The 25,736-nt window shown below is 38.8% G+C and overlaps 1 protein-coding gene across 3 annotated transcripts; it reads right to left on the bottom strand.

Annotated features, from left to right (window-relative positions):
- Positions 1–332: 332 nt before the first annotated feature.
- On the bottom strand, positions 333–25,680 carry dnai3 (dynein axonemal intermediate chain 3). Of its 3 annotated transcripts, none has more exons than XM_022209480.2 (23): positions 25,602–25,680; positions 24,293–24,355; positions 24,138–24,176; positions 21,171–21,355; positions 20,529–20,633; positions 20,005–20,133; positions 19,699–19,898; positions 19,259–19,375; positions 18,593–18,789; positions 17,943–18,049; positions 17,183–17,272; positions 16,863–16,919; positions 13,522–13,641; positions 12,216–12,289; positions 10,357–10,510; positions 9,570–9,672; positions 7,356–7,477; positions 7,048–7,108; positions 6,592–6,722; positions 6,109–6,316; positions 4,738–4,829; positions 4,337–4,444; positions 333–1,654 (listed from the first exon to the last, which is right to left on the bottom strand). In XM_022209480.2, exons 2-23 carry the CDS (start codon positions 24,351–24,353, stop codon positions 1,541–1,543), a joined length of 2,574 nt encoding a protein of 857 aa, XP_022065172.2. In that variant the 5' UTR covers positions 24,354–24,355; positions 25,602–25,680; the 3' UTR covers positions 333–1,540. The 3 variants fall into 3 exon arrangements, with proteins under 3 accessions (XP_022065172.2, XP_051803637.1, XP_051803636.1); XM_051947677.1 differs by having other exon boundaries at positions 333–1,651; XM_051947676.1 differs by having other exon boundaries at positions 24,293–24,360; positions 25,602–25,668.
- Positions 25,681–25,736: the final 56 nt, after the last annotated feature.

Below are 25,736 nucleotides of genomic sequence, written 5' to 3'. Positions count from 1 at the left end.
GCTCCTTGGAACATGTTGAAGAGAAACAGCAATATCCAAAATATTGAGAACAATGCAAGTTTGATTTAGGAAAAATTGTTTTGATAAAAAGAAATCCAACTGAAATTAATGAGCAAAGCACACTTGTTTTTAGCTGCAGAGCTGTTTGTGTCTGATAACAGTCCTCCACTGCTCCCCTGTTCCTGTTGACAAGGTTTCAAGGCCATCCATTCAGGTGCAGTTTCCTGCAATCCCAAAACGGTCTCATAAGTGATTGAACAGCAGCTGGACAGCAGATGATTCTATATGGCCTTCGGTATGTGATGTGACGGACTCAAAAACAAACAAATGAATGATAAGATAGCAATTCTATTTCTACAATGACTGGATTCATCCAGTGGGCCCGTGACGCAGGCGGCTTCAAATCTAACGGTAACATCTGGCCACGGTTTCAATCATGAAGTTACAGTTCCTTTAACTAACATTTTTTCACACTGACAGTAAACACTGACATACTATCACCTTTTTCATTACAGTTACAGAGTAACAGTCATTTGGAGTTGTGATTCCTGGACAATATTCACTCCGCTTTTCTTTTGGTCTCTACCAACTCCTGAGTGAGTTATCTGACTGTTTAGCAGCTTAATGTGCCATTATGTTCACCAGATAGTTTGTCTCTCTACTGTTTGGTGCTGTGCAAGAAGTGCACAGTATTCATACATCACTGAGAGTCCTTTCATATTACACATTTGATCTATTTGATCCAATGTTTATCCACTGTGCTTGCCTTGCTAAAATACACTCAATCTTATACATATGCACTTCCAACTGATTCAGAAAGCTGCTGTTTGATCTGTTGCCGAAGTCAATTCACCTTCTGAGAGATCATTCCTAGGTTACAATTGGTGACTAATATCTTTAGCACTGAGTCTGCTTCTTTTAAATTCTCTTCTTTAAAAAAAAAAAACTATGCTTATCAGAAGCACCTGAGAGCCATGCAAAATTAATTTACAAACTGAAGAGTCTTTCAACAACATCACATGAATACCTTGACACTGAAGAGCCATATAATGACTTTCTGTCAAGGTTGAATCCTTGAGATATTCCAAACTGGATCCTCAGGGAGCAGTGGTGAAGAGGGCACTAATGGATGGCATTACCCAGTAACGAGATCTCACATGAGTGCATGAAAATAATCCATAGGTGACCCTCAAGCCCCAACCCAAGGGCTTTCTGAATGTTGATGACAGAATCCATTTGCTCACTGTTGTCATATTTTACATATAAATATGATAAAGACCAAATTTCAGTAAAATTGATATTACACATTCTGTAAGTTATAACAAATCATGTGAAAACAGCAGCACAGATGCAAACTGTGGCATTAAATAAAAGGAATTTTCATGTGAGAGACGTCTCAACAATTACTTTAAAAACATGCAAAGCCATCAAATTTACAAAAATGAATAGATAAAAAACAAGAAGACTTTGTTTTGTATAAAATGTAATTTGTTTGTGCATGTGTGTGATATCAGGTATCCCCTGTGTCTGCAGCAGCTGGTCACAGGCCCAGGCCCTTCAGGACGTTCTCCTCCAGCGTCAGGTAATGACTGTACTCCTTCATGTTCTCCTCTCTGTTCTCATGCTGGAGTTTGACTGGTTTGTCAGGCTCCTGCTGACAAAACCAGAGAAGAAGTACAGTCACAAACAAGCACATTTTGAAGCAAGAGACATGAGTTTATGTTTCCCCATCTATACGGTAAAAATCATATCACCTCTAACTGCTACTAGACTAATATTCAATTTAGTTATACAAATATTGACCATAAAAACAAGACACATTCTTTTAAGCAGATGACATCTTGTTGTAGGCCTAAAACAGAAACTTTACACAATCTCCTAGTGTAGAAACACTATAGTTCTAAAATTCTATTGATCAAAATTAAAATGATACCATTCCTTATTTTGGAAGGTGCAAACCTACTAAGGTCATACAAATACTAATTAAACTTCTGTGTATTTATTGTTCCATCCACCGAGGTTCTAAACAGTATTACTGGTCATAATAAATTCCCAAGATATCTTGTTCTTGTTATGTATTTGAACTAGATTTTTAGTTGGTGCATTCAAGTCAACAAGCAGCACAGATTAAGATAGTACCATGTGTGGGAACTTCAAGCCTGTTTGGAGGAGGAAGGAGAGAATATCCACAAACACAGAAACAAACATGAGATTACTGGAGCAGAAACAAAACGTTCTCAGCATCCAAGTTGCCATTCAGTCTAAGATGGAAACAAATAGCCACTAAAAGATGTAGCTTCTATAGTTAGCAGACAGACTGCAGGCACTGGCTGTCAATACGATACTATCCCCAGTGTCCAGGATCAAATAACCATCTGGATGAATTAAACATGAGGGCAGAGAGAATGAGACAGAAACACAGAGACAGTGAAAGAGGGACAACCTACTCCAGCTTTTCCAGCTTTGAACTGATGCACATTTTAACTGGGTCAATAAGCATCTCTTGGAATGGCTGTACATTTGGAGGACTGTTCACCCGTACAGTGAGGTTGGAGTGTAGCAGAGGAATGGACGGTCTCATGCAAGGCCACTTTGACAGCAAATATTGATGGTTTGGGGATTACACCAGTCTGCATGACAACTCAAGCCAACAATCCTCTTAAACATACTTACTTCTCTGGCAGTAAATGTGTCAGTAAGTGCACAACAAACCAGCTTGTATGGCATGTTGTCTGACCACATCTGAAGGCTCAAGTGCTTGTAGATCTTCTAAACAGCCACAAAAAAAAGCTTTTTGGCAAAGAATGGTAATTGTTTAGATAGTGGAATAATGGCAAACACTATTGGACAATCTCTCCTGGAAGGCATGAAAAGTTGTTGGAGTAGAGGACTAAAAACTAAAAACCAGGCTTGAGTGACTGTCTGAAACTCGTTTTTCCAATTGTTTACTGTAAAAATGTAAAGTTATAAAAGGAAAAAAAATGCTTATTTTCCCACCTTCACACTTGACCACCCATTCCTGCCCATTCCTAATCCATAGGGTTCAATATGACGTTGGTCCACCCCAGCTGGAACAGCTTCAACTCTTCTGGGAAGGCTGTCCACAAGGTTTAGGAGTGTGTTTATGGGAATCTTTTACCATTTTTCCAGAAGCGCATCTGTGAGGTCACACACTGATGTTGGACCAGAAGGCCTGGCTCTCAGTCTCTGCTCTAATTCATCCCAAAGGTGTTCTATCGGGTTGAGGACAGGACTCTGTGCAGGCCAGTCAAGTTCATCCACACCACACTCTGTCATCCATGTCTTTATGGACCTTGCTTTGTGTACTGGTGCACAGTCGTGTTGGAAGAGGAAGGGGCCAGCTCCAAACTGTTCCAACAAAGTTGGGAGCATGGAATTGTCCAAAATGTCTTGGTATGCTGAAGTATTCAGAGTTTCTTTCACTGGAACTAAGGGGCCAAGCCCAGCTCCTGAAAAACAACCCCACACCATAATCCCCCTCCACCAAACTTTACACTTGGCACAATGCAATCCGACAAGTATGGTTCTCCTGGCAACCGCCAAACCCAGACTCGTCCATCAGATTGCCAGATGGAGAAGCGCGATTGGTCACTCCAGAGAATGCGTTTCCACTGCTCTAGAGTCCAGTGGAGGCGTGCTTTACACCACTGCATCTGACGCTTTGCAATGTACTTGGTGATGTATGGCTTGGATGCAGCTGTTCGGCAATGGAAACCTATTCCATGAAGCTCTCTGCTGAAGCACTGTTCTTGAGCTAATCTGAAGGCCACATGAAGTTTGAAGGTCTGTAGCGAATGACTCTGCAGAAAGTTGGCCACCTCTTGGCACTACGCGCCTCAGCATCCTCTGACCCCGCTCCATCACTTTAAGTGGCCTACCACTTGGTGGCTGAGTTGCTGTTGTTCCCACACACTTCCACTTTCTTCTAGTACAGCTGACAGTTGACTGTGGAATACTTAGGAGCGAGGAAATGTCATGGCTGGATTTGTTGCACAGGTGGCATCCTATCTGGAATTCACTGAGCTTCTGAGAGTGGCCCTTTCTTTCACAAATGTTTGTAAAAGCAGTCTGCATGCCTAGGTGCTTGAATTTATACACCTGTGGCCTTTGAAGTGATTGGAACACCGGATTCTGATTATTTGGATGGAGGAGCGAATACTTTTGGCAATATAGTGCATCAGTTTCAGAAAATTGCAAATATTGTAGGACACCTACAGTATCCCCAGCCTAAATGTTGCTGGACCATTTTACATTCAAATAGGCTGACCCACAAGTCTACAGTAAATTCTGTTGAGATTTAAAATTCAAAGCTTACCATTTTCTTCTTTAGCTCCTCTGCCTCCTTTTTCATTTTCACCTGCATTTCATCCCATTTCAAATTCTTTAGCCTGATTTTCTCCAGTTCAGCCATCACACTCGAACTCTACACACAGACACAAGAGACAGACGCTGGTTAGCAGTTCTAAAGTGTGATGTACACTGTGGCAGCAATTAAACATTGTTATAGCAAACAATACGAAGGTGCGCATTGGGGCAAAGCAGCATACCTGGCTCTAAAATGTAACTACTGTTGTCATGCTGCAATGCTGAAGATACCACAGTTTCTCAATCTTGACCAAGGGTCTATTTTTAGTAGTTTTTGTGCAATAATGTGAAAAGACGCAGCTCATAGTCTCCTTTAAAGTGAGTACAGAGGAGATGTTTGGACTGCCTTACCTCTGTCCTGGAGGGAACGTAAAAAGTCTTTGGGATTTCGAAAACACGGAGCATTCCAAGGTCGTCAGTCACAGCCAGGAAGTGCAGCTTGGCTGTAGGTACAAACAATCCGGTAAATGTGCTTCATGGCTCAAAAATGCCAAAATAAGGAACATATCAGCAAGGCTAAGAAAAATAAATAAAACAGGAAGAGACGCAGGCAGTGGCTTTATCTTAGCAGGAGCAGCGGCAAGAAATTACAGCAGGTACAGCAGAGTTTTTAGGTCTCAGCCGAATTCATTGATGTCATTTTAAGACTTTTAAAACTACCTTAATATGAGACAGAATGCAGGCCAGTACCATTTTATGACAATTTGGTAAGACCCTGATGAAGTCTCTGTGCTGTAAGGTGTTGGTTGAAAAAAATGAAGGTTTGTACAGTTAGTGTTGCTAAATTGTTTGTGCCAATCACAGTCATACTTGCTAAAATATGAAAGTATTCTGAAAAACCTAACATGGGAACATGGTCTGGAATCATTAATTATTACGTCACATTTTTTTTGTACCTCCAGCAATATCTAAAAAATAATAATATGATTCTTTCAAATTATGCAACCGGGACTTGGTTAAATGGAAGAAAGTGGAAAAACAGATTACCCATTGTGAGTTGATTCATTTAAGTTTTGCTCATTACAACATTTGCCCACTATGAGAGTATGACAATCCTGACCACTACAGCCATGGCTGTGTGGCTAAAAGTCATCAAAAACAGCCTCCATGTACAAAACAAACATTACAATCTAACATACCAAATATTTTGTACATAATATTACTTTACGATTTGTCTAAAATAGAAATTTTAATTTAGATCACAGGCTTAGCTCTATTTACTGTATTTTTGGGTGAACATATAAACTACTGTTCAAAAGTTTGGGGTCACACAGACAATTTCATATTTTCCATGAAAACTCTCACTTTTTTTCATGTGCTAACATAATTGCTAGTAACATAATTTTTCTAATCATCAGTTAGCCTTTCAACACCGTTAGCTAACACAATGTAGCATTAGAACACAGGAGTGATGGTTGCTGGAAATGTTCCTTTGTACCTCTATGTAGATATTCCATTAAAAATCAGCTGTTTGAAGCTAGAATAGTCATTTACCGCATTAACAATGTCTAGACTGGATTTCTGATTCATTTAATGCTATCTGCATTTTTAAAAAAAAATCCTTTCTTTTTAAAAGTAAGGACATTTCTAAGAGGCCCCAAACTTTTAAACGGTAGTGGAAGTATGTGGTTTCGGTGTGAGACACAAAACCTAGAAAGCTGAAACGCGCAATCCCTTCTGAAACGGACCACACATAAATTGCGGTAGAAGCCAAGAACTCACGAGACACAGTCCAGGGTTTGACACAGGTAATCTTGGCACTGGTGATGTGAGCATGGATGTGTGCAGGTTCACTGGTGCTTTCCAGCAAGTTCCACACCTCAATACTGCCATCCTCTTTCCCAATGAAGAAAACAGCTGGCCGGGACAGGGACCAGCATCCCGCAGTGTACTGCTGCTCAGAACTTGGTGACATGACAATGGGGCCATCCTGGGTGTTGACAGTCATAAGAAATTCAAAGTGGAATTAACTGCATCTGTCTAGGTCAGAATATATCTGAATTATAATAAAATAGCAAATTAATTTTAGTGTTAAATGTGGCTATTCTGAAAAAATCAGTTCCTGTATTCAACACTGAAAACAAAAAAAAAATGTTTTCTATATTCTCTTGATTTTATAAAGGCAGATTATATACAAAAGTCATGCACAGTAAAAGTTGCCGTTTGTAGTGTTTTTCTTTCTCTGACAGTGGTAGCTAAAATTACCATGAAGCCCTCCTTCCAAATGGCAAAGTTCCAGCCTCCTGACGTCAAAATAATATCTTTGAAGAAAGGCGATCGCTGTATTGTGTTCACCAAACCCTGGTGCGTTCTAAAACAGCTCAGAGGTTTGGCACCTGCAACAGACACAGGACAGGAAGAGCAAATGTATTTTATATTTGACAGTATTTTGCTTCCAAAGCAATCACAATGCATTTAAAGAGACATTAATCCTCTGCGTATTATAAATATGGTGAGTGATTTATCATGGTAATTATATTCAGCCTGGCTGCCAAACCAAAGAGATGATTTACCGTGATAGCAGTTATTAAAATCATTTCAATAAAATGGACATAATTGTTTTATGAGTCCATGCTGTCAGCAGCTCTTGGAGAACATTCAAGAATACACTGTTTAAGCTCCTTTAAATACACTTTGATCAATGCAATCCCGACTACTCACTGTGCAGTCGTCCAGACTCATCTTTCTCCAGTTTCCAGTCAGTGTAAACAATCTCTCCATCCTGCCGGCAAAAAAACAAAAACAAAACCACATTACAGAACTTTAAGGTGAAGTTTGTTGTACATTTAAAGTCGTGATTCTAAAAGACATGCGAGCTGAAGATGGTGGCTGAAAAGCAAATGAAGCCTAATGGTGAAAAAGGACAGTTTGATGTCAGACTTAGTCATAATAAAGCTTATTAAAGGAGCTGAGTGTTGTATAGAAGTAAAACATTCCCTGATGCTGACTTTGTTGGCAGAAATGTTTACCTCTGTTCCAAAATAGAACTTGGTATTGACATCTTCCAGAGCTGTGAGTGTTTGGGCTGATGGAGCTCTGAGCTGGCTGTAGTCTGGGATGTCCTCGGTGCTATCATTTTCATGAGCTTTTTCTAAGAGAGTGCAGTATGAGGGGAAGAAAGTAAGAAAAGATGAATTCACCGCAGGTTCAATGCATACATTTTTATTCAACATTCATGGGCATAAGAAAACTATTTTTCCAGGTGTATTATAACATTTACTTAAAATCCCAAAGCACTTGTTAGGAGTCTCATATCTAACTTTTAGCTGTTTGGAGTCTTGTTAGCAAACAATTTCGCAAACATACAGTTAAACCAAATACAGTTTACCTGTAAAAGGGAAGAATGATGTTCAAGAACTGGGCAAACTTCATTTTCTTAAAATTAAATGAAGATAACAATGAAAATGTCTACTTTATTATTATTTTTTGAATGAGGATATAAGTGACTGAGACTGAACATTGGCATTGGTACAGTCTGCTCTGTAATCTGACCATGAACAAGATGACAGACAGACAAAAGGAAGGAAGGTGGGGAGGGGTACAGATGAGGTGAATGGGTAAGAGGGGATATGAGGATAGAGGTAAAGAAAGGTATAAGAGGTAGAGATGGGAGTGAGGACTCTGAAGAAAACAGGGACAGGAGGGGAAAGGTGGAAGAGCTGAGACAGGCTGGACTGGTAGGAACGGTTTCTATCACAAAAGCCCAACTGTCTGTCAGGGACAGTGCAGGTCTATCCGCTCACAGCCCCCTACCAGCAGACTGCTCCCAATCAAGTTCCACTCTGTTAGATTAGCTCTTGAAGGTCGGATCAGATTACTCAATCACACCTCCTCTAAATCCACTTTCCCCCAGTTGAGATGTGTGTAAAGATATGAGACAGATGATACAGCTCAGCTGCAGACATTGTTTCACCTTTACCACACTGCACTGCTGCTCAGTTGTTACTTAATCCCCATGAGGGGTTGCTCACCAAAACTCAACATAATGTGGAAAAACATGTGGCACTATTACAGGGCAAAGTGGAGATTTTTTTTTCTTTACAGTGGTTGCTTCCATAAGTAGTGATTCCAACATCGGAAATAACAGAAGGCATAGAATAAAATGTTGCGTAAAAAGATCAGAAGCAGACAGCAAAGAGCACCTTCATCAATATGAGTTAAACAACTTATGGAGCACTAAAGTATTAATCACACAGGGATTCATTAAAGACTTAATAACAGACTGCCTGAGGGCTGCTGGGAAAAAAAAGCAGCAGATTTATTGCCTCAGTTAGTGAGCATATTAATTCGATAACCGCCAGCCACCAAAGCTGTGTTTATGGAGACAGACCTTCAGGCAGACAAAGACAGGTCTCTTCTTGACCAGCCAGGACACACACGATCATCTTCTGGTCCTCAACGAGCCTGAGCAGCATATTGCAAAGAGCTGACAGTCAGCAAGGCCAATGCTCCGCAACTATGAGGGCCTTGTTTTGGAAGTATCACTTAATAAAGTGCTATGAAACCAGAGACAAGAAGATGGAGACAAAGAAAGAGAAGGAGAGTACCTGGGGGCCATATAAACCCTGCCCCACTCATCACTGTGCTCAGCCATCCAGAGCAGAATTCAAGAATCCAAAACCTCCAAAATGTGGAGCTGCAATCATGCACACACAGCTCTGATGACTATCAAGCCTGAGATAGATGTTTTTTCGTGTTTATAGTTTGGTCTGTTCACTTGCATCAGTTTTTCCAGATAATATATGAACTCTGTAGCTTCAGAAAATAATCTCACATACAACATATAGTTTGTATCGGTAGAGTAAAAAGAAAAAGTTACAAATCCAGATGCCATCTAGAGTCAAGGAAAGTATTTTAAAACTTGCGCCACCTGTAAGTAAAGAGTTCTATAGCTGCAGCTTTTTTAATAATATTTTCTATTTTACATTTTAGACGAAGCTTCTTTATCCAGATTGCAATGTGTAAAACAGAGACAATGACTAAAAAGCTATCTCTTCTAGACAATCTATTTGGACTGAATGAGAGTATGCTTAGCATCAAACAATAAAACCATAAACTATTCACAGTGCAAAGTACTGTCATTATACAACGTTCATTCATGTGACTGCAGGAGAATGCAAGAAAGTACAGCAGACCAAAAAAAAAAAAGAAAAAAAAGGCAGCTTTGAGGGTAAATCTCTCACCTGAGTTCCCTGAGGTCCCTGTGTTACCATTATAGGCGTAATGTTGTAGGCTGAACTTAAAAGGAGCATATTCCCCACTATTATCGATCTTTGGCAGGGAAATCTGACACATGACAGAGAAGAAGGCAAGTTTTAACATTTGAAGAACTAAAAGACACTTAATATTTATATCAAATCAGAGTGTGCGTTAGCATTTGCACAACACAAACTGAGCCAGATTTAAATGCATACAAATATACACATAGATACAAAAATAATGTCATAATCACATTGGGTTTTTGCTAATACCACTGTAGACTGTCAGCCAAACTCAAAGATTTAGTCCTGAATAAAACCTGTTCTGCAAATTCCTTTTTGATTTGTAATTTCATTACATAATTGGTTATGTTAAAACCGGAACCAGAGGGCGAGTGAAACAGCTAATCTTAATGTTTTTCTATGAAAATATTTGTGTAAGTCAGGCTGCTTAGTTAGAGGGAGAAAGCCTTTGGTTACCATAAAGATGTCTAAGTTTATCTACATCTACATAAATCCATTTTTTTCATAATCTAATTTTAGTTTGTCATGACAGGTGATGACAAAACTTGCTAACTTGTATTAAAATATGTCCAAAGTTCAATCTGCAGGTAAAATTAATGGCATTTTCTATGACAAACACTAAGCTGGTTGATTTACTGAGCCTGATTTGCTTGAGTTTTAGCTTCAGTTTTAAAGTTTAGAGTCAAAAGATGCTATGGTTATATACCAATCGTGAGTTCTGTATTGCAAACCCCAAACACTGTCGTACCCTCAGCAGCGGTTTCCATGTCTGGTCCAGGTGTTTGAAAGTTGCAGGGACGCTGTCGGGTGTAATCGGTGTCTTCTGATCCACATTCTGCTGCCTGCCTGACAGTGACTGGTTCAGCATTTGTGGCACTCGCACATCCCAGAACATTACAGTGCTTTAAAGGGAGACAAAGACACACAGTGTGGATTTGTGGTTTCTTCAAATGCAATAACTGCCAACATCTGATGAGACAGTCAGTGAACATTGTTTCACAACCCCTCTCCTTAGATTGCTATACTCATATCAATACTTCACAGTTTCGTTGATTGTTTTTAGCTTTCACAGTTGAATTCTTCACCAGACTACAGTCATGCACAAATGTTTGTATACAGCTCTCATTAGCAATAACGATCACTAGTATATTAACTGAGAGGGTACAAAACACCACAAAAGCAGTTTCAATGTTCAAATATAGAAACCATGCCCTAGAACATTTCATCACCCTCTTGCAGATGCCATATCAACAATTCTGCAACATCTTACTATGTCCACTGCCTTATACACATAGCATGCCTATAGAATATGTGATAGGAATTCTCTAAGATGCTTCTGTGAGAGATACTATGATTCCTTGTAAACCACAGAGACACACTGGGTCTGGTGGGACCTGTAATCTGGTTAAAAAAAGACAATACCCTCACTGACTGCACAGCTCTTCAATACCGAACTGACACAGTACATTCAGCAAGAGGAGGATAAATTAGATTACACCGTGGGTTTCAACCAGTGTGATGCTGTTGTTGTTTATGACGCCATTTATCTACTGAGATGTTATGACAGAAATTAGTTGAGTGTCACAATAACTGACAGGGGCAATCGTTCAGTAGGGGAAAATAAATAGTTTGCATTACAATTCTGAGGTACTTATTTACTGGGTTGTTTCCATTTTCTGCTGCTTTCTGTTTCCACTTCACTATAATTCAAGGAAAATATTCATTCTTTTTATGAATTCTGCACTATGTACTCCACAAAATGTTTACAGTTTAAGTTACTGTGCAGACTCTGAATTATACAAAATATAATGAACAAATTACAATTGTATCCATTTAGCTTAAGCTATAATAAGTCTTGCATCCACAGAAGTGACCAAACATTAAAGTGGTTTTCACATTAGTCTGTAAGTAATCATAATCCCATAATGACATTTTCTTTAATTGGTATTTCTGCTTAGCACTTTTACTTTTTTCCCTTGGTATTGATTTTCACTTACACCATTGTACCTTTCCTCGACTACTTTCACTCCTTTCCTTGTAAGACAGCATTTTCACACTGTGATAATAGTATTCCCTACTAAAAGATCTGTGTAGCTTTTTCCATCCATGTACAGAGGTGCAATAAAGTCAGTCAGTGATATTAATCTCAGAAATGAACACATTTAATAAATATTACAGCATGACAGGAAACAACAGCGGGGGTGGGGGGTGGGGAGTCAGACTGTATTTGCTATAAGGATAATAGGCCACCAGTCCCTTGTAACATTGATATTGGCTTTTATGATCGGTATATGTACAGCAGATCATAAAATGTGCCTTTGTGGGTTAGAAAAACAGTCCCAGATCTTTTCACACACTCATACAAACACCAACACTGCTAGTATAATAGCTTATTTCTACGTCTAGTAAATACAACTGACATTTTAACACAAGCAATTACTAAACACATGGGAGAGACAGACATTGGACAGTGAGGAGGAAAAATAACAGAAAGGATGCAGACAGAGTGGAGAGACAGGCAAGTCAAAATCTGTCACAAATCACTTAATTTCCCAAACTGACAGCTCCTTATACGTTTAAACTGAGCATTTTATGTATATGACCTACCTGCAAGGGGAGCAAGTGACAACCTGAACAGAAACCTTATAAATGTTCTCCATCGGTAAACCCCTCCTGGTCACCTAATCAAAGAGAGAGAGTAACAAACTCAACAAATGTCAACTTCAAGCTCAGCATTATAAAGTGCTGATAGGAGTGAATGGGGTTACTGAAGATATATGGGTGGTTAATGTTTCCCCTGTGGGCACTCTGGTGATTGCCTTATTTTACTTATCCAGATGAGTGCAAGCGGTTGAAATGATGTATTACAGCAGGCTATATCGAGATGAGGGATGGCACCAATGGGAAACCAGAATTGTTCTGTGGACTGAAATAATTTATTGAACTTGTGTAAAGTCAGTGTTTTTTATTGTGTATGGATGGTTCTATGGCTGTTCGTTTTTCTGTGCACACTTCTTATTGGATGTGTTTATGCCTGGTAACGGAGCAAATACCATACTTTCATTACAGCAAATATCACGTGAGATCAATACATTTTTCGATGATTTTCTTGCGGGCCAGGTCACTGTTAGAGGAGAAAAGATGAACCAAAAACAGGACCGTTTGTATCGGTATCAGTAAAGACCAATAACGTCTTGAGGCTATGATACATCAGGCAACATTTTGTGGCAGTTACTTTTCTAGTCATACCTTAGAGTTATGACCAACTGTAACTTTTTTTTAAGCATAGTGTTTGCTATCTCTAACATTGTGTTCCATATTAACCTTCCCTTTCAATGCGCCTTTCTGCTAAACATTGTGTTTCCCATAATCACAGCCTTACAACCATAGTCTTTTCACTCCTTTGACTACAACCCTGGGCCACAAATGTCTTACATCCTGTTAAACCTGTTGACTTTCAAGTAGTCATTAACACATTAGTCACAAAAAAAACTCTGTCAGTGTTCCAAATCTAGATAGACAAAACCTTATACCAATACCTGCATGACCTTTATGTGTTTAATGTCTTATTATCAAATTTGAGACTTACATGGGAATGATTAAAGTCTGCTCTTGTTGGCTGTGGTATGTTAAACTGTGCCACAGCGTTTACATTAGATATGAAGCGAGTGATCAAGAAAACATTAAAGAATGCTTGACTGAAACCATTGCTATGCAGTCACACAAAAGCACCTTTTATCAAGAGGTCAAATGAAATACCATTAACCTTGCGAAAGGTTCTAGTGTACGCTGAAAGACTGCTGGTGGGAAATGAAACAAGAATCAACTGTAAATTATCAGTGCTCTGCCTGTTTGGAGTCACACATGCAGCTGTTCATTCCCTCCAGCCCCTTTGCCCTTCAGCCCCTTGTACCTCAAATGTCTGTGGCAGCCACTGGACATCAGTAATTGGGTCTTTGCGACTGCTTTGTAAGGCAGACACTGCACAGTAGCATGCGGCTGGAGTATTATTCTCCTTATTGTCATCACGGTCCTGGTGGGAGAGCAGACACAAAAGACACAGCATGTATTGTACAGTGCACTCTGACAAATCAATCTAATTACAAAGATTGCATACAGCTCAACAGCTATCCAAAAATATCCATATACACAAAACTATATAGACTGTGACTTTAATCCTTAAACCTGAAAATAATGTATACAAAAGGATTTTTTTCAGTCACGCTATATGAAGGTGCTGCTGTCCTGCGTGCATGAATAAGCAAACACACACACGTAGTCATAGTTACATAGATTACGGCATACTAAATGAAAGTAAAGATTTTAACAATGACAAACTACAGGCAAGTTATTAAAGTTAGATTGCCATCTTAAACATCTACTCACTGCTGCATGCTACTTAAGAGTGCACATATACACACGTGGACAAAATTGTTGGTACCCCTCAGTTAAAGAAGGAAAAACCCACAATTCTCACTGAAATCACTTGAAACTCACAAAAGTAACAATAAATAAAAATTTATTGAAAATTAAATAATCAAAAACAGCCATCACTTTTGAATTGTTGATTAACATAATTATTTAAAAAAACAAACTAATGAAACAGGCCTGGACAAAAATGATGGTACCTCTATAAAAGATTGAAAACTATTTGACCAGAGTGACATGATTAACTCAGGTGTGTCATTTAATTGACATCACAGGTGTTTCCAAACTCATAATCAGTCAGTCTGCCTATTTAAAGGGAGACAAGTAGTCACCCTGCTGTTTGGTGAAAAGGTGTGTACCACACTGAACATGGACAACAGAAAGCGAAGGAGAGAATTGTCCCAGGACATCCGAAAAAAAATTATAGACAAACATCTTAAAGGTAAAGGCTATAAGACCATCTCTAAACAGCTTGAAGTTCCTGTGACAACAGTGGCTCATATTATTCAGAAGTTCAAGACCCATGGGACAGTAGCCAACCTCCCTGGACGTGGCCGCAAGAGGAAAATTGATGACAAACTGAAGAGACGGATCGTTGGAATTGTATCCAAAGAGCCCAGAGCAACCTCCAAAGAAATTAAAGGTGAACTCCAAGGCCAAGGTACATCAGTGTCAGATCGCACCATTCGTCGTTGTTTGAGCCAAAGTGGACTTCATGGGAGACGACCAAGGAGGACACCACTGCTGAAAAAAACTCATAAAAAAGCGAGACTGGAATTTGCAAAAATGCGTGTTGACAAGCCACAAAGCTTCTGGGAGAATGTCCTTTGGACAGATGAGACCAAACTGGAGCTTTTTGGTAAGGCACATCAACTCTATGTTCATAGACTCAAAAACCAAGCATACGAAGAAAAGAACACTGTCCCTACGGTGAAACATGGAGGAGGCTCAGTAATGTTTTGGGGCTGCTTTGCTGCATCTGGCACAGGGTGTCTTGAAAGTGTGCAAGGTACGATGAAATCTGAAGACTATCAAGGCATTCTGGAGAGAAATGTGCTGCCTAGTGTCAGAAAGCTTGGTCTCAGTCGCAGGTCATGGGTCTTCCAACAGGACAACGATCCAAAACACACAGCCAAAAACACCCAAGAATGGCTGAGAGAAAAGCGTTGGACTATTCTAAAGTGGCCTTCTATGAGCCCAGATCTGAATCCCATTGAACATATGTGGAAGGAGCTGAAACATGTCATTTGGAGAAGACACCCATCAAACCTGAGACAACTGGAGCTGTTTGCTCATGAGGAGTGGGCCAAAATACCTGTTGACAGCTGCAGAACGCTCATTGACAAATACAGAAATCGTTTAATTGCAGTGATTGCCTCAAAAGGTTGTGCAACAAAATATTAAGTTATGGGTACCATCATTTTTGTCCAGCCCTATTTCATTAGTTTGTTTTTTTAAATAATTATGTTAATCAACAATTCAAAAGTGATGGCTGATTTTGATTATTTAATTTTCAATAAATTTTATTTATTGTTACTTTTGTGAGTTTCAAGTGATTTCAGTGAGAATTGTGGGTTTTTCCTTCTTTAACTGAGGGGTACCAACAATTTTGTCCACGTGTGTAGCTACTAGCTTGGTCGTACGCTGCACCTGCAGCTGGATTTGTTACGTAGAAGAAAACGAACAAAACACTAATCTATACAGAAGATTTAATTCTTCATTTATCTGATAAGCCAGTTAACAGGTGCTGGTGCAGGACAGCTTTCACAGCAACCAAAATACAAATAGAGCCTTTTAGCAGATACAACTGCCATTGTTTACACTGCAAACAGCAGGGAGAGCAGTGATCTGATTTGCCTGAGTGTTATCTTCTATGTGGAGACAAACTACGATGGTAGATGTAGACTTGTGTAACAGCTGGTGTATGTGAGCGGATGCTGTTGACTCTGGGGAATAAAAAGCAAACAAGGACAAAGAGAATAGAGGGAGGTACAGAGGGTGGGAGAGGGGAAGCAAAAGAGGAAGAAGTAGTGAGGAGAGGGATGGAGACAGCTGTTCCACTGTAGAGGCAATAAAAACACACAAAGCAAATGCGGGCTGGATGATGGGGGCATATGTGTCTATTTAAGTCCAGCAGTCGGGTGGAAGACATCAGTTCAGGTCAGGCTAGCATAGAATGGCTTTAATATGTGCTGTCTGAATGTCTCAGCAAGCCATAGTGGTTTCATTGTACTTGCTATGTTGTGGGTTTAAATCTAAACCCTGTTTTTGTCAAGTATTATTATCTCAGTCAGATCTGCCATGAAAATACTAGTTTACCATGATGTTAAGCCAAAAGAGAAAATCTCTTTGAAAGTTCAGTGTTCAGTCAAGAGGCTTCATTCACTGAGATGATTTGAGTCTAAATGGGGTGTTTATATGAAGCCTAAAAGGACGCTTTTATTTTGCAACAGGGTTATATAGTGATGCAAACTTGCTCGGAGAGTTAATCCTGGTATTAGTACATCTGTGGAGCTAGTTCTGGCTGGCTTGAAAAGTACCATTAGGCCACTGCATTCCCAGCTAATGAAAGAGTGAGGATGGGGAGAGAACTTATCATCATATCTCACTCTGTCATAGAACACCACTGAAGACTACAGCCTGTCGTTACAGCAAATATGCTGCATGCTTTGGTAAACTAAGGACACATACTTAAATAAACCAAACTGACAACATCAATAGCTTAAAAACTGCCAATATGAGCTGTAAAATAACAACACAGACACAGAATAGCATGTATTATGATAGCAGCATTGGACACATTAAAGACAGGATATGGGTACTTACAAATATGCCAGTTCCTTGTAAGCATGTGATGTGAGCAGAAATGTCCCATAACACAACCTGAGACATGACAAATGTAAAATCAGTAAGTGGACATTAACATTGAAGCCTAGCTCTCTACATAACACACTTCCAAATCTATGTGATCAATGTTGATAACAAAATAAGAGCAGAAATGATAGAGGGAAATAATATGTGATTCTAAAGTTTCTTTTATATTTATCTCTTACCATTTTATATTGAAATATAAAGGAGGCATTTATAAAGAAAGCAGTGAAGTCCAAAAGGCAGTAAATTAAAGCTACAGAGCTAAAAATGAACACCTGGCCAGTCACGCAGCCGCCAACGATAATATTTGGATTAGATGGGTTGAACTCAAAGGCAGAAATGTCGCATGGGCACTCCAGCAGTAACTGCAAAAACACACATACACAGGCTATAAATATCACATTTCAAAGTTGAAATTTCCATGTATTGGGTACTTGCGATCCCAAGTGTTTATTTATTCTAAACTCCCCATGCAAGGTTCAGCTTTTAATTCACGAAACCGTGTGCATACAGTAGATTCTATTTCAACAGGCATAAAGAGAAAAAGACCCCAGAGGGGCAGAATGACAGTATAGAGCCGTACATTGTTCTGCCTCAAGCTGAATTTTACTCAAACTTATAATAAGCTACATTAATAGATTACATTGTTCAAACTATTTATTTCATGTATATTCTCCTCTGCACAGAACCTTTTGCTACTTTGAGCACTACTCCAGCAAACACTGAAATCCGGGCATGGCACATGTACTGGTGAATTTATACATCATGCGCAACTCATATTACTTTTGAGTGATTTAGCAGCTCAGTTTTATTGATTGAGAGCCTGGGTCAAATCAATAGTGTCTCAAATTTTCCAACAGCACATAATCGTCTTGAATGACAGCAAAGCGCACATCCTGTCTGCCATTTCTTATAAAAGTGGGTCTCAAACAGAGGTTAGGTGAGCTGTCAGGGAAAGAGAGAATCGTGTTGTTTTTTTTCCCCCCCAGTATTGCTTCCTTTTTATTCAATGAAGTACTCATCTACTTTTCATACCTGAGGATTAGAGGGGTCAGAGAAGCTGTAGAAGACAATGCCGATCGATGCAGAGGACTCATCCAACTGCACCTTCTTTTTGTCTGTCAAAGCCACAGCGATCACACCTGCCACATCAAAGAACACATCACACCACTGCACAGCAGCAGGAATACGCTTAAAAAATATTTTTTTGAGAAACTGGTGGAGCAACACTAGAGCCTACTTTACAAGCATAGCATTATAGCATATGTGCACTAATCATATGTTTGGACGGTGATTCTGGTTCTGGGCAATGACAGAAACGTTGCAAAGTAGGAATTTCTTCTTAATTCCCTGGAAATACTGATACTTGTCACTGATAGTGTGGAGAGATCTATTTTAGATATATTTCTTTCAGTTATTGTCCCTCAATATTATCCTCTTTGATATTTAAAGCCAAATGGTATTATACATGATTAAAAAAATAATCTGCTGTTAAACACTGCACCCGAGTCCCAGCATAGTCCATAAGAGGTACCAACACTGACCTCCTTATTTCACAGAGAACTGAAACAGAACTGGCAATGCTGGTTTTAAAGTGTCAGGCTAGGGCTGTACAGACTTGTATATATTTTTGCATGAGCAAATTTCTGGCAGACAGCTCCGTTCCTTAAGGCTTGACACTTTACCGAAGATGGTAGGGTGCCAGTTAATACTGCTGATTTTCTTGTCCTTTGTGTATTTCTGGTTGGTGAAGGCATAATGGAGCACCAAATCTTCAGAAACCTTCCCAGACCAGTCATCAGTTTCAGCTAATGTCCCCAAAGCCTTGCAGTCATCCAAGAACACATTCATAATTTCTTCCTGCTGAAGGGCCTGCAAGACCCTGCAAAACAATGAACACCCTGGTCAAATTTTTAGAAGCAAATCACACACATCATTTTTAATTTCCTCAGTTGGGTCTCTCTGTAATTACAGCTACATTAAGTGTTTCTGATAACACTCATAACGTTCTCTTATCTTATCTCTTACCTGGACAAAGAGGGCCACAAAACTACATAACTAGATATGCTGAGGTCTAGGAGAGCGAGAGAATAGTAAGCATCACAAAGCTTTTGTCATAAACAACCCAGGCAGTTAAAGTACAGATGGCTGCAAAAAATAAAGTAGATTGGGAAAGTAAGTGTCTACAAGAGTTGTAAAATACCTTCACAATATTCTTTGTGAATATTCTGATGTTTCTATGATGGTAATAATATCTCCTATAACTGATACAGTAATGTGTGAGTCAACCTCTATAATGTCTATGATAAAGTACATAATATACAATGAATTAGTGAAAAAGTTCATTTTACCTGGGGGTTACTGAGTTGAATAAATTAGTCAGACTCTCAGCCTGGACAGTGCTGTCAATGTCCTCCTCATGTAACTCTCTTGGATAGTACTGGGTGCAGATATTCTTCTGAAATCGCCTGTAAAAAGGACACATGTACTCAACATAAAACATTTATGAGTATGAAGGCCCTATTAAAACAGTAATCATAGATTAAAATGTTGTATAGGCAATGGAGGTGTGTTTATTGTATGATTATACAATATAATCTGTCCCAGATACATACATGAGTAGATGCAAAGCTGAAAACATGACATGAAAACAAACTTCTAACAGGGATTTAAGTTTGCATTTTCTCTGATTTAAAACAGGTGAACTTTTTTCATTAGACTTGCAAAACCTCTAAGTGTTTCACCCCCTGTAGAACAAATCTGTTTTATGTGTACTGATTTGCTGGCATACCACTGCGTCTGAGCACTGCTGCTCTGCAGCCTAGGAACAGCCTGTGTCCCGCAGTCCCTCTGCATCTGCTTGATGCTGAATCTGCTGTCTTGGTAGGAAGCGCACTCCAGGTAGCTATCCTTAGCAGCTGCAGTGTTGCGGTCAGAAAAACAGACTGGTACTCCAAACTTTCTCCGCACTCTGGAGAACTTGTAGCACAGCTGATGATGACAAAGAAACAGAATAGAGAGGTGCAATGGAAACAAGATGAGAAACAAATTTGACTAAAATATACAGATTTTATGTGTTTTTGATATACTGCAGTGCCTTTTCTCTGGTCTCCGTGACAGATTCTTCATCTATTTCCTGCTCACTGCCAAGAGATATCCAGAGCTTTGGTTGGGGAGTTTTACTGACTTCACTCTCAAACGCTTCTGGTGTTTCAGGCTCTGGGGGCTGCAGAACACAGACAGAATCACCAGAACACACAGTATTAAGAAGATTAAACCCAATAATAAGATTTGCTACTGCAAGACAATGAAGTGCCTTTTGAAGTCTTTTATTTCATATTAAAAACATGTCTGCTCGCAAATAATATATAACCCTAATATCAGCCAATACGTTTGATAGTAAGTTCTAAAATAACATGCCTACCGCTAATATAGTGGATAATATTTTTACTGACAGTTCTGTTAATGGTAAAGGAAAAATGTTAATCAAATATGTATCGAGGAAATGTCATTATGACACCCAATTTCAAACACAAAGGCTGGAGAGGGTATTAGTATGAACAAAATCTGCTGAAAATAAAAATTAACCATGTTACCGTAATCAACAGTCTCTCTGCTTACGCTTAATATTCTGTCCTTGGCTTCTGGGGTCAAAACTAAGTAGAAGCACTGGCCATAAGTGAAGCTCCTGTCAAAAACCAGCAACATCTCTTCCTCCGGGTAGTCCTGTCAGATAAAAGAAGTTGGAATTCACAACACTTAGATATTCTGATGACAATGTTAAACTGAAAGTAGAATATTTGATTTGTTTCTGGCTGTAATAAAGAAACTCTCTACAGCAGTAACGTGTTCCGGATAGTGGATGATGAAGTGAGATGTAGATTTCAGTCAAAATGACTAATGTTGTTGGGTTTAGAAATATGAAAAAAGACATGCAACCACACAAGAATGACTATAGCCGATGATGGGCTTTAGCTGTGTAAGAAAAGCTGGCATTACTTATGGCTCATAACTGATGAGTCTGTATTGGTCCTTGAGGGGCTCTCTGGTCTCATTAGACAAATGTGATGTAATAGAAGGGGGAATGAATGCATAAAGTAATAGTGGTTTTTACAATATGTTTAGTCTGGATCAGACGGGGGGAAAATTAGGTTAAACTGGTACTTCTGTCTGTTCCCACAGCCTCAAACCTGGATCTGTACATCATCAAACTGTCTTCAAGGTATTGTCTGAGGGATCTGTACGACATTGGATCAGCCATACCAGCACAATCTGCTTCACAGGGCTGAAATCGGACACTGCGGCTCTTGTCTTAATGTCCTGTATGATGTTGTCTTTTTTCAGCAGCTTGTACAGGCTCTCCCTTGTGACATCCTCATCAGTCCGGCAACCAAAGAGCTCCTGAGTGGCTGATGTGAGGACCAGGGGGAAGATTTCATCTGGGTGACCTTTATGAGAGAGTTCAAAATCAATTTAGAGAAGAAAGAGAATATACACAGGAAACTATAAACTTAAACAGCTGGATTTAAACCCCATATGTCTGAGAATACAGTAAGGACATTGGATTCCAAATCACAAACTGCCTTTGGAGTATATCTGTAACTGGACAGAACATTCAGCAACAAGATGTGAAAGGTCATTCCATTTCATTGCATCAGATTTAACCAGCAGGGCTAATGATATTTTGAAACTTATAAAAAATAGGTTTACCAGGAGAATAATTACACATGTTCAGGCAACGTAGGCAAACTGATGTTGATCAGGCAAAGAAACTGTAAGAGTCAATCTAACTGCAAGAAGCTCCGTAGTATAACAATGTAAACAATCACGTAAGGACATCGTAGTGGATATATTCAGAAACACAGCCTGTATTAACTTTGCTGACCCAAAAGAATCTGAAATTTCTCTATTTTCTATTCCTGCTGGCTGTGCATTCTCCTTCTGCCCCTGACTGCACAAAATAAACTACAGTCGTTTTCATCTATGTGTTAAATAAGACATGCTCCTCAAATCAAATTTGCAAGAACCATGTGAAAATAACTGTCTCCTGCATTTTAAACGAGAATTTTCCCATCATCTTCTCCCTGTACAGAATGCAATGGAACACTGTTTAATGCAATTACAGAAAAGCCAGGAGGTTAGAAACAATACAGTGCAAAACGGTATAAGCAGTTGGTTTGGAGATCAAGGATCACAGACTGATAGATAAATGATGAGACAGTGGTGAAAACAGACACTAGAGTGATGACTAAGGCTATACAGATGCCACAACTAAGAGTGTAAGCCCTCAGTTATTAAGGAGTCACCTAATCTAAAGACGGTGACACAGATTCTTGCCCCTGCTTTTCTGATCAAACACACAACAACGCCTCTGATCCTTCACCTGCCCCTCCCTGGAGGCTGGACCACCCTACAATATCACAGGATGAAATACAACCCTTGTGAATAGCCTACATGCAAAGTCTAGCCACTTTCAGGGGGAATGTAGTTCTTCTACTCTGGCATGTGAGAGAAAGATCAATAATGCACCATTTCAGGATATAGACTGCAGTTACAGACATCGAGCCAGGACTGTTACTATATAAAACCACAGTACAGCACATCACCACAACAAAGTTTTTCTTAATAAACAATCTATGTAGACTCCAACATATCTAAGACCAGACTCAATCCAGGGCACACTACTGTAAACAGGGCCCTGACATAATGATAGTTTTCATCCTGCTTGTGGTCTCTCTCTTCAAAGTCTTTCCACAAGGTTGCTGAGGGGACGCTGGGAATGCTCAAGTACAGCTTAAGTAACCACTTCCCAGCTGGGTGTGTCAACCTTTTCCACTCACACCACTTAGGCCTCACGCCAAATCATTGTAGTGGAAACTCACACCCTTCATTTCACAGAGTTATGTGTCAACTATGGCATTTGTATTCATGGGAAATATTTGCTTGGGAGACAAAGAGAGTGCGATGTGTAATGTTCCATATCCCTCAAGAATGCAATTAAAATGCACTTGTAGGCTGCGCCAAAAAAGATCGTTTAAATTTGTCTTTCCTCTTGCATAATTCACCCAAGGCTAGCATTTCTTGACAGCACATTGTAAGATATTTATACTACACCACAGTACATCATAATTTTGGCTATGTGTTTTCCCATCTCTGGTGAGAATAATGAAGAATTTAAGGCTGAACACTCAGGATTTATCAGCCCATCACTAATGTTCTTAAGCAGCCTCAGAACCAACCTTCAGAAGTTAAAAGGAAAACCTACATTTACATGTTGTCCCATTTTGGGACAAAATGTTGGTCTCTACAGGGTTAACTATTCAATTTTAGAGCAAAGATGCAATTTTGGGTTACATTTAAGGCATTTATTATTATTACATTTATATATATATATAACAAAAACAAACCTACATAGGATGTGTTCACAACTTGGACTTATACTGCTGAGTGTATCAGCTGAAAATTGATAACAATTAATAAATAAATGCACAAACCACAGGAAATCTGAACTGGAGGAATCTTTAAACCATTATTTTTGACTCCCACAAGATACAATGACCTAATCTACAGTAAAACTATACACTGCTGGTGACCTGCATTTGATCAAAAGCATGTTTTCAGGGTTGGTATGTTGAATGTAAACCAAACCTTGACAATGGGGACCCACAGCTGAGTAGAGAGCATGTCCAAGGGCAATGCTACAGTACACTCTAGATCTGGAACAATGCATGTGGTTTCTCCTCAAAGATATCTTTCATTATTAGTTTCAGCAATCGTGATATATTACTACTTCAAAGTAAGACCTTTCTTTGAATTACGTGTACTATAATCTTTTAAGCAAACCTGAATATTGTGTATATAAAGTAGACTTTCTAAAAAAAACTAGCCAATAAATGAAGACACTGCAGTCCAGTGAAATTCCCAAGTATCAGTATTAGTATATACAAAATTAATTTAATACTTTAAAAGAATAAAAATTGAACTGTATTCAATAGCAGGTCAAATTTTGCATAACTCCTGTTAAGATAATTTAAGATATTTGAGGTGCGTTTCATTTAACTGCATATTAATCACCAGTTTTACAGTTTCAGTGAAGCTGACTGATAAAATAAGTGATGTTAAAATAAAATGTGAATGTGTTAATCTAAATAATAAATACTAAAGTAATGACGCATTTTTTTATTTTCTTTCCGAAAAAATATGGGCAAGGTATTTAATTTTTTTTCTTACCAGGCTTATCCTGAGGTGTAGGCGGCTGAGTCTTCTTGCCTGAAAAGGAAGTCAAAAGTCAGTTCACGATTTTATTTACACATCTGTCTGTACAGATCTTCCTAAAACAAACATGAATTCATTGACGTACATGAGGACAGGATTCGAACACCCACCTTTATCTTTGCCTTTACTCCCTGCACTGCTCCTTCCACTTTTTGGTCTCTTAGGTGCCATTCCTGCTCTTTGTATTGTTTCAATGAAAGAGAGAAAATCGGGTTGCAAATTCTCTGCAAACAACACTGGTACATTTCTTCAACCAAATCTGCATAATACACATTCTGTCATCATATTTTTATTCCATGTAACGACTGTCAATGGGGCTCAAATTCAAACACAAGCTAAACACAAGAGTTGTACAGAGTGCCTTGCAACACTTCCTCTGAGTCTTTATCAATGCATGTGGCGACATCTTGTGGAGAATAAGGCATACTCATTTTGCAAGCTAACAGAAGTAGTGATGTAAAAAAAAAGAGTGTAACAAAATTCCCATAAGCCGTAAATACTCATTTTTACAGAGTACTGTCATTTACACTTGCTAAGATTATTACAGTTCATAGAGCATGTTGGTTGAATTCAGACCCAGAATATACTCCTCAACAAATAAGTACAATTAAGGGTATAGCATTCAAAGGATCATTATTTTTGAATGTCTAACACATTTTCTGAAAATATTTTATCATGAAATTGCATCAGATGCAAGCAGATATCTGCAAGATGGCTACATTTAAGTACAAATAAAATTCATATTACAATATTACATTAAACCATTCAAAATGTTGATTCAATAAAAGCAAACTGTATTTGAAATTTTAAAAGCACAACTGTTTGTCTTTCAAAGTGTAACATTATCCAAATTCCCATGACTAATGTATTATGATTATGAATAATGCATGTGTGAGCAGCTTTAGTATTGCAGCTCGTCAGTTAATTTTGGATTTAACATTTATCACTCTGTATACTATTGGACAGCTGAATATGTAGATGCAGTTTGTGTTATACACCAATCATACAGCATATTCTGAATGAAAAAATAAATCTGTGAATTAAAACTACAGTTGGAGAATTATTTCAGTAAAAACACAATATCTACTTCCGAAAAAGCGCAATATAAAGCACAATAAATGGAAACCTAAAATGTACTTGCTGTTAACCTAATTTACAACCATATATACAACATTTAATTGAGCTGTTTGTTTACAGAAACAACAACCTCTTATTCGGACTTAACGTTTGGGGTTTTTTGGGGTTTTTTTTGCTACACAGATTGAGACGACATAAGCTAACATTATCTGGCTAATGCTACATTAGCATAATTACCGAGCCAATTAAAAATGCTAACGTTAATGAAAAAGAAGAGCTCTACGTTCGTACAGTTACTTGAAGGCAACAATAGCAGTTTATAGAGGAATATGTAAGTTTTACCGTCACTTCAAACCACTGCACCCTGAACTTCTCTTCACACTTATCAACGACAATGTTTGGTTGCCACTAGTTACTAAAATAGTGGGGAGGAAGGGTGACATTGACTGACAGGGGAAAGAGCCTATCAGATCTTAG

Source organism: Acanthochromis polyacanthus, chromosome 4 (assembly GCF_021347895.1).
Source record: "Acanthochromis polyacanthus isolate Apoly-LR-REF ecotype Palm Island chromosome 4, KAUST_Apoly_ChrSc, whole genome shotgun sequence".
In the NCBI taxonomy this organism is placed as follows: Eukaryota; Metazoa; Chordata; class Actinopteri; family Pomacentridae; genus Acanthochromis; species Acanthochromis polyacanthus.
Note: the sequence above shows the minus strand (reverse complement) of the source record. Positions and strands in the feature narration are given on the sequence as shown.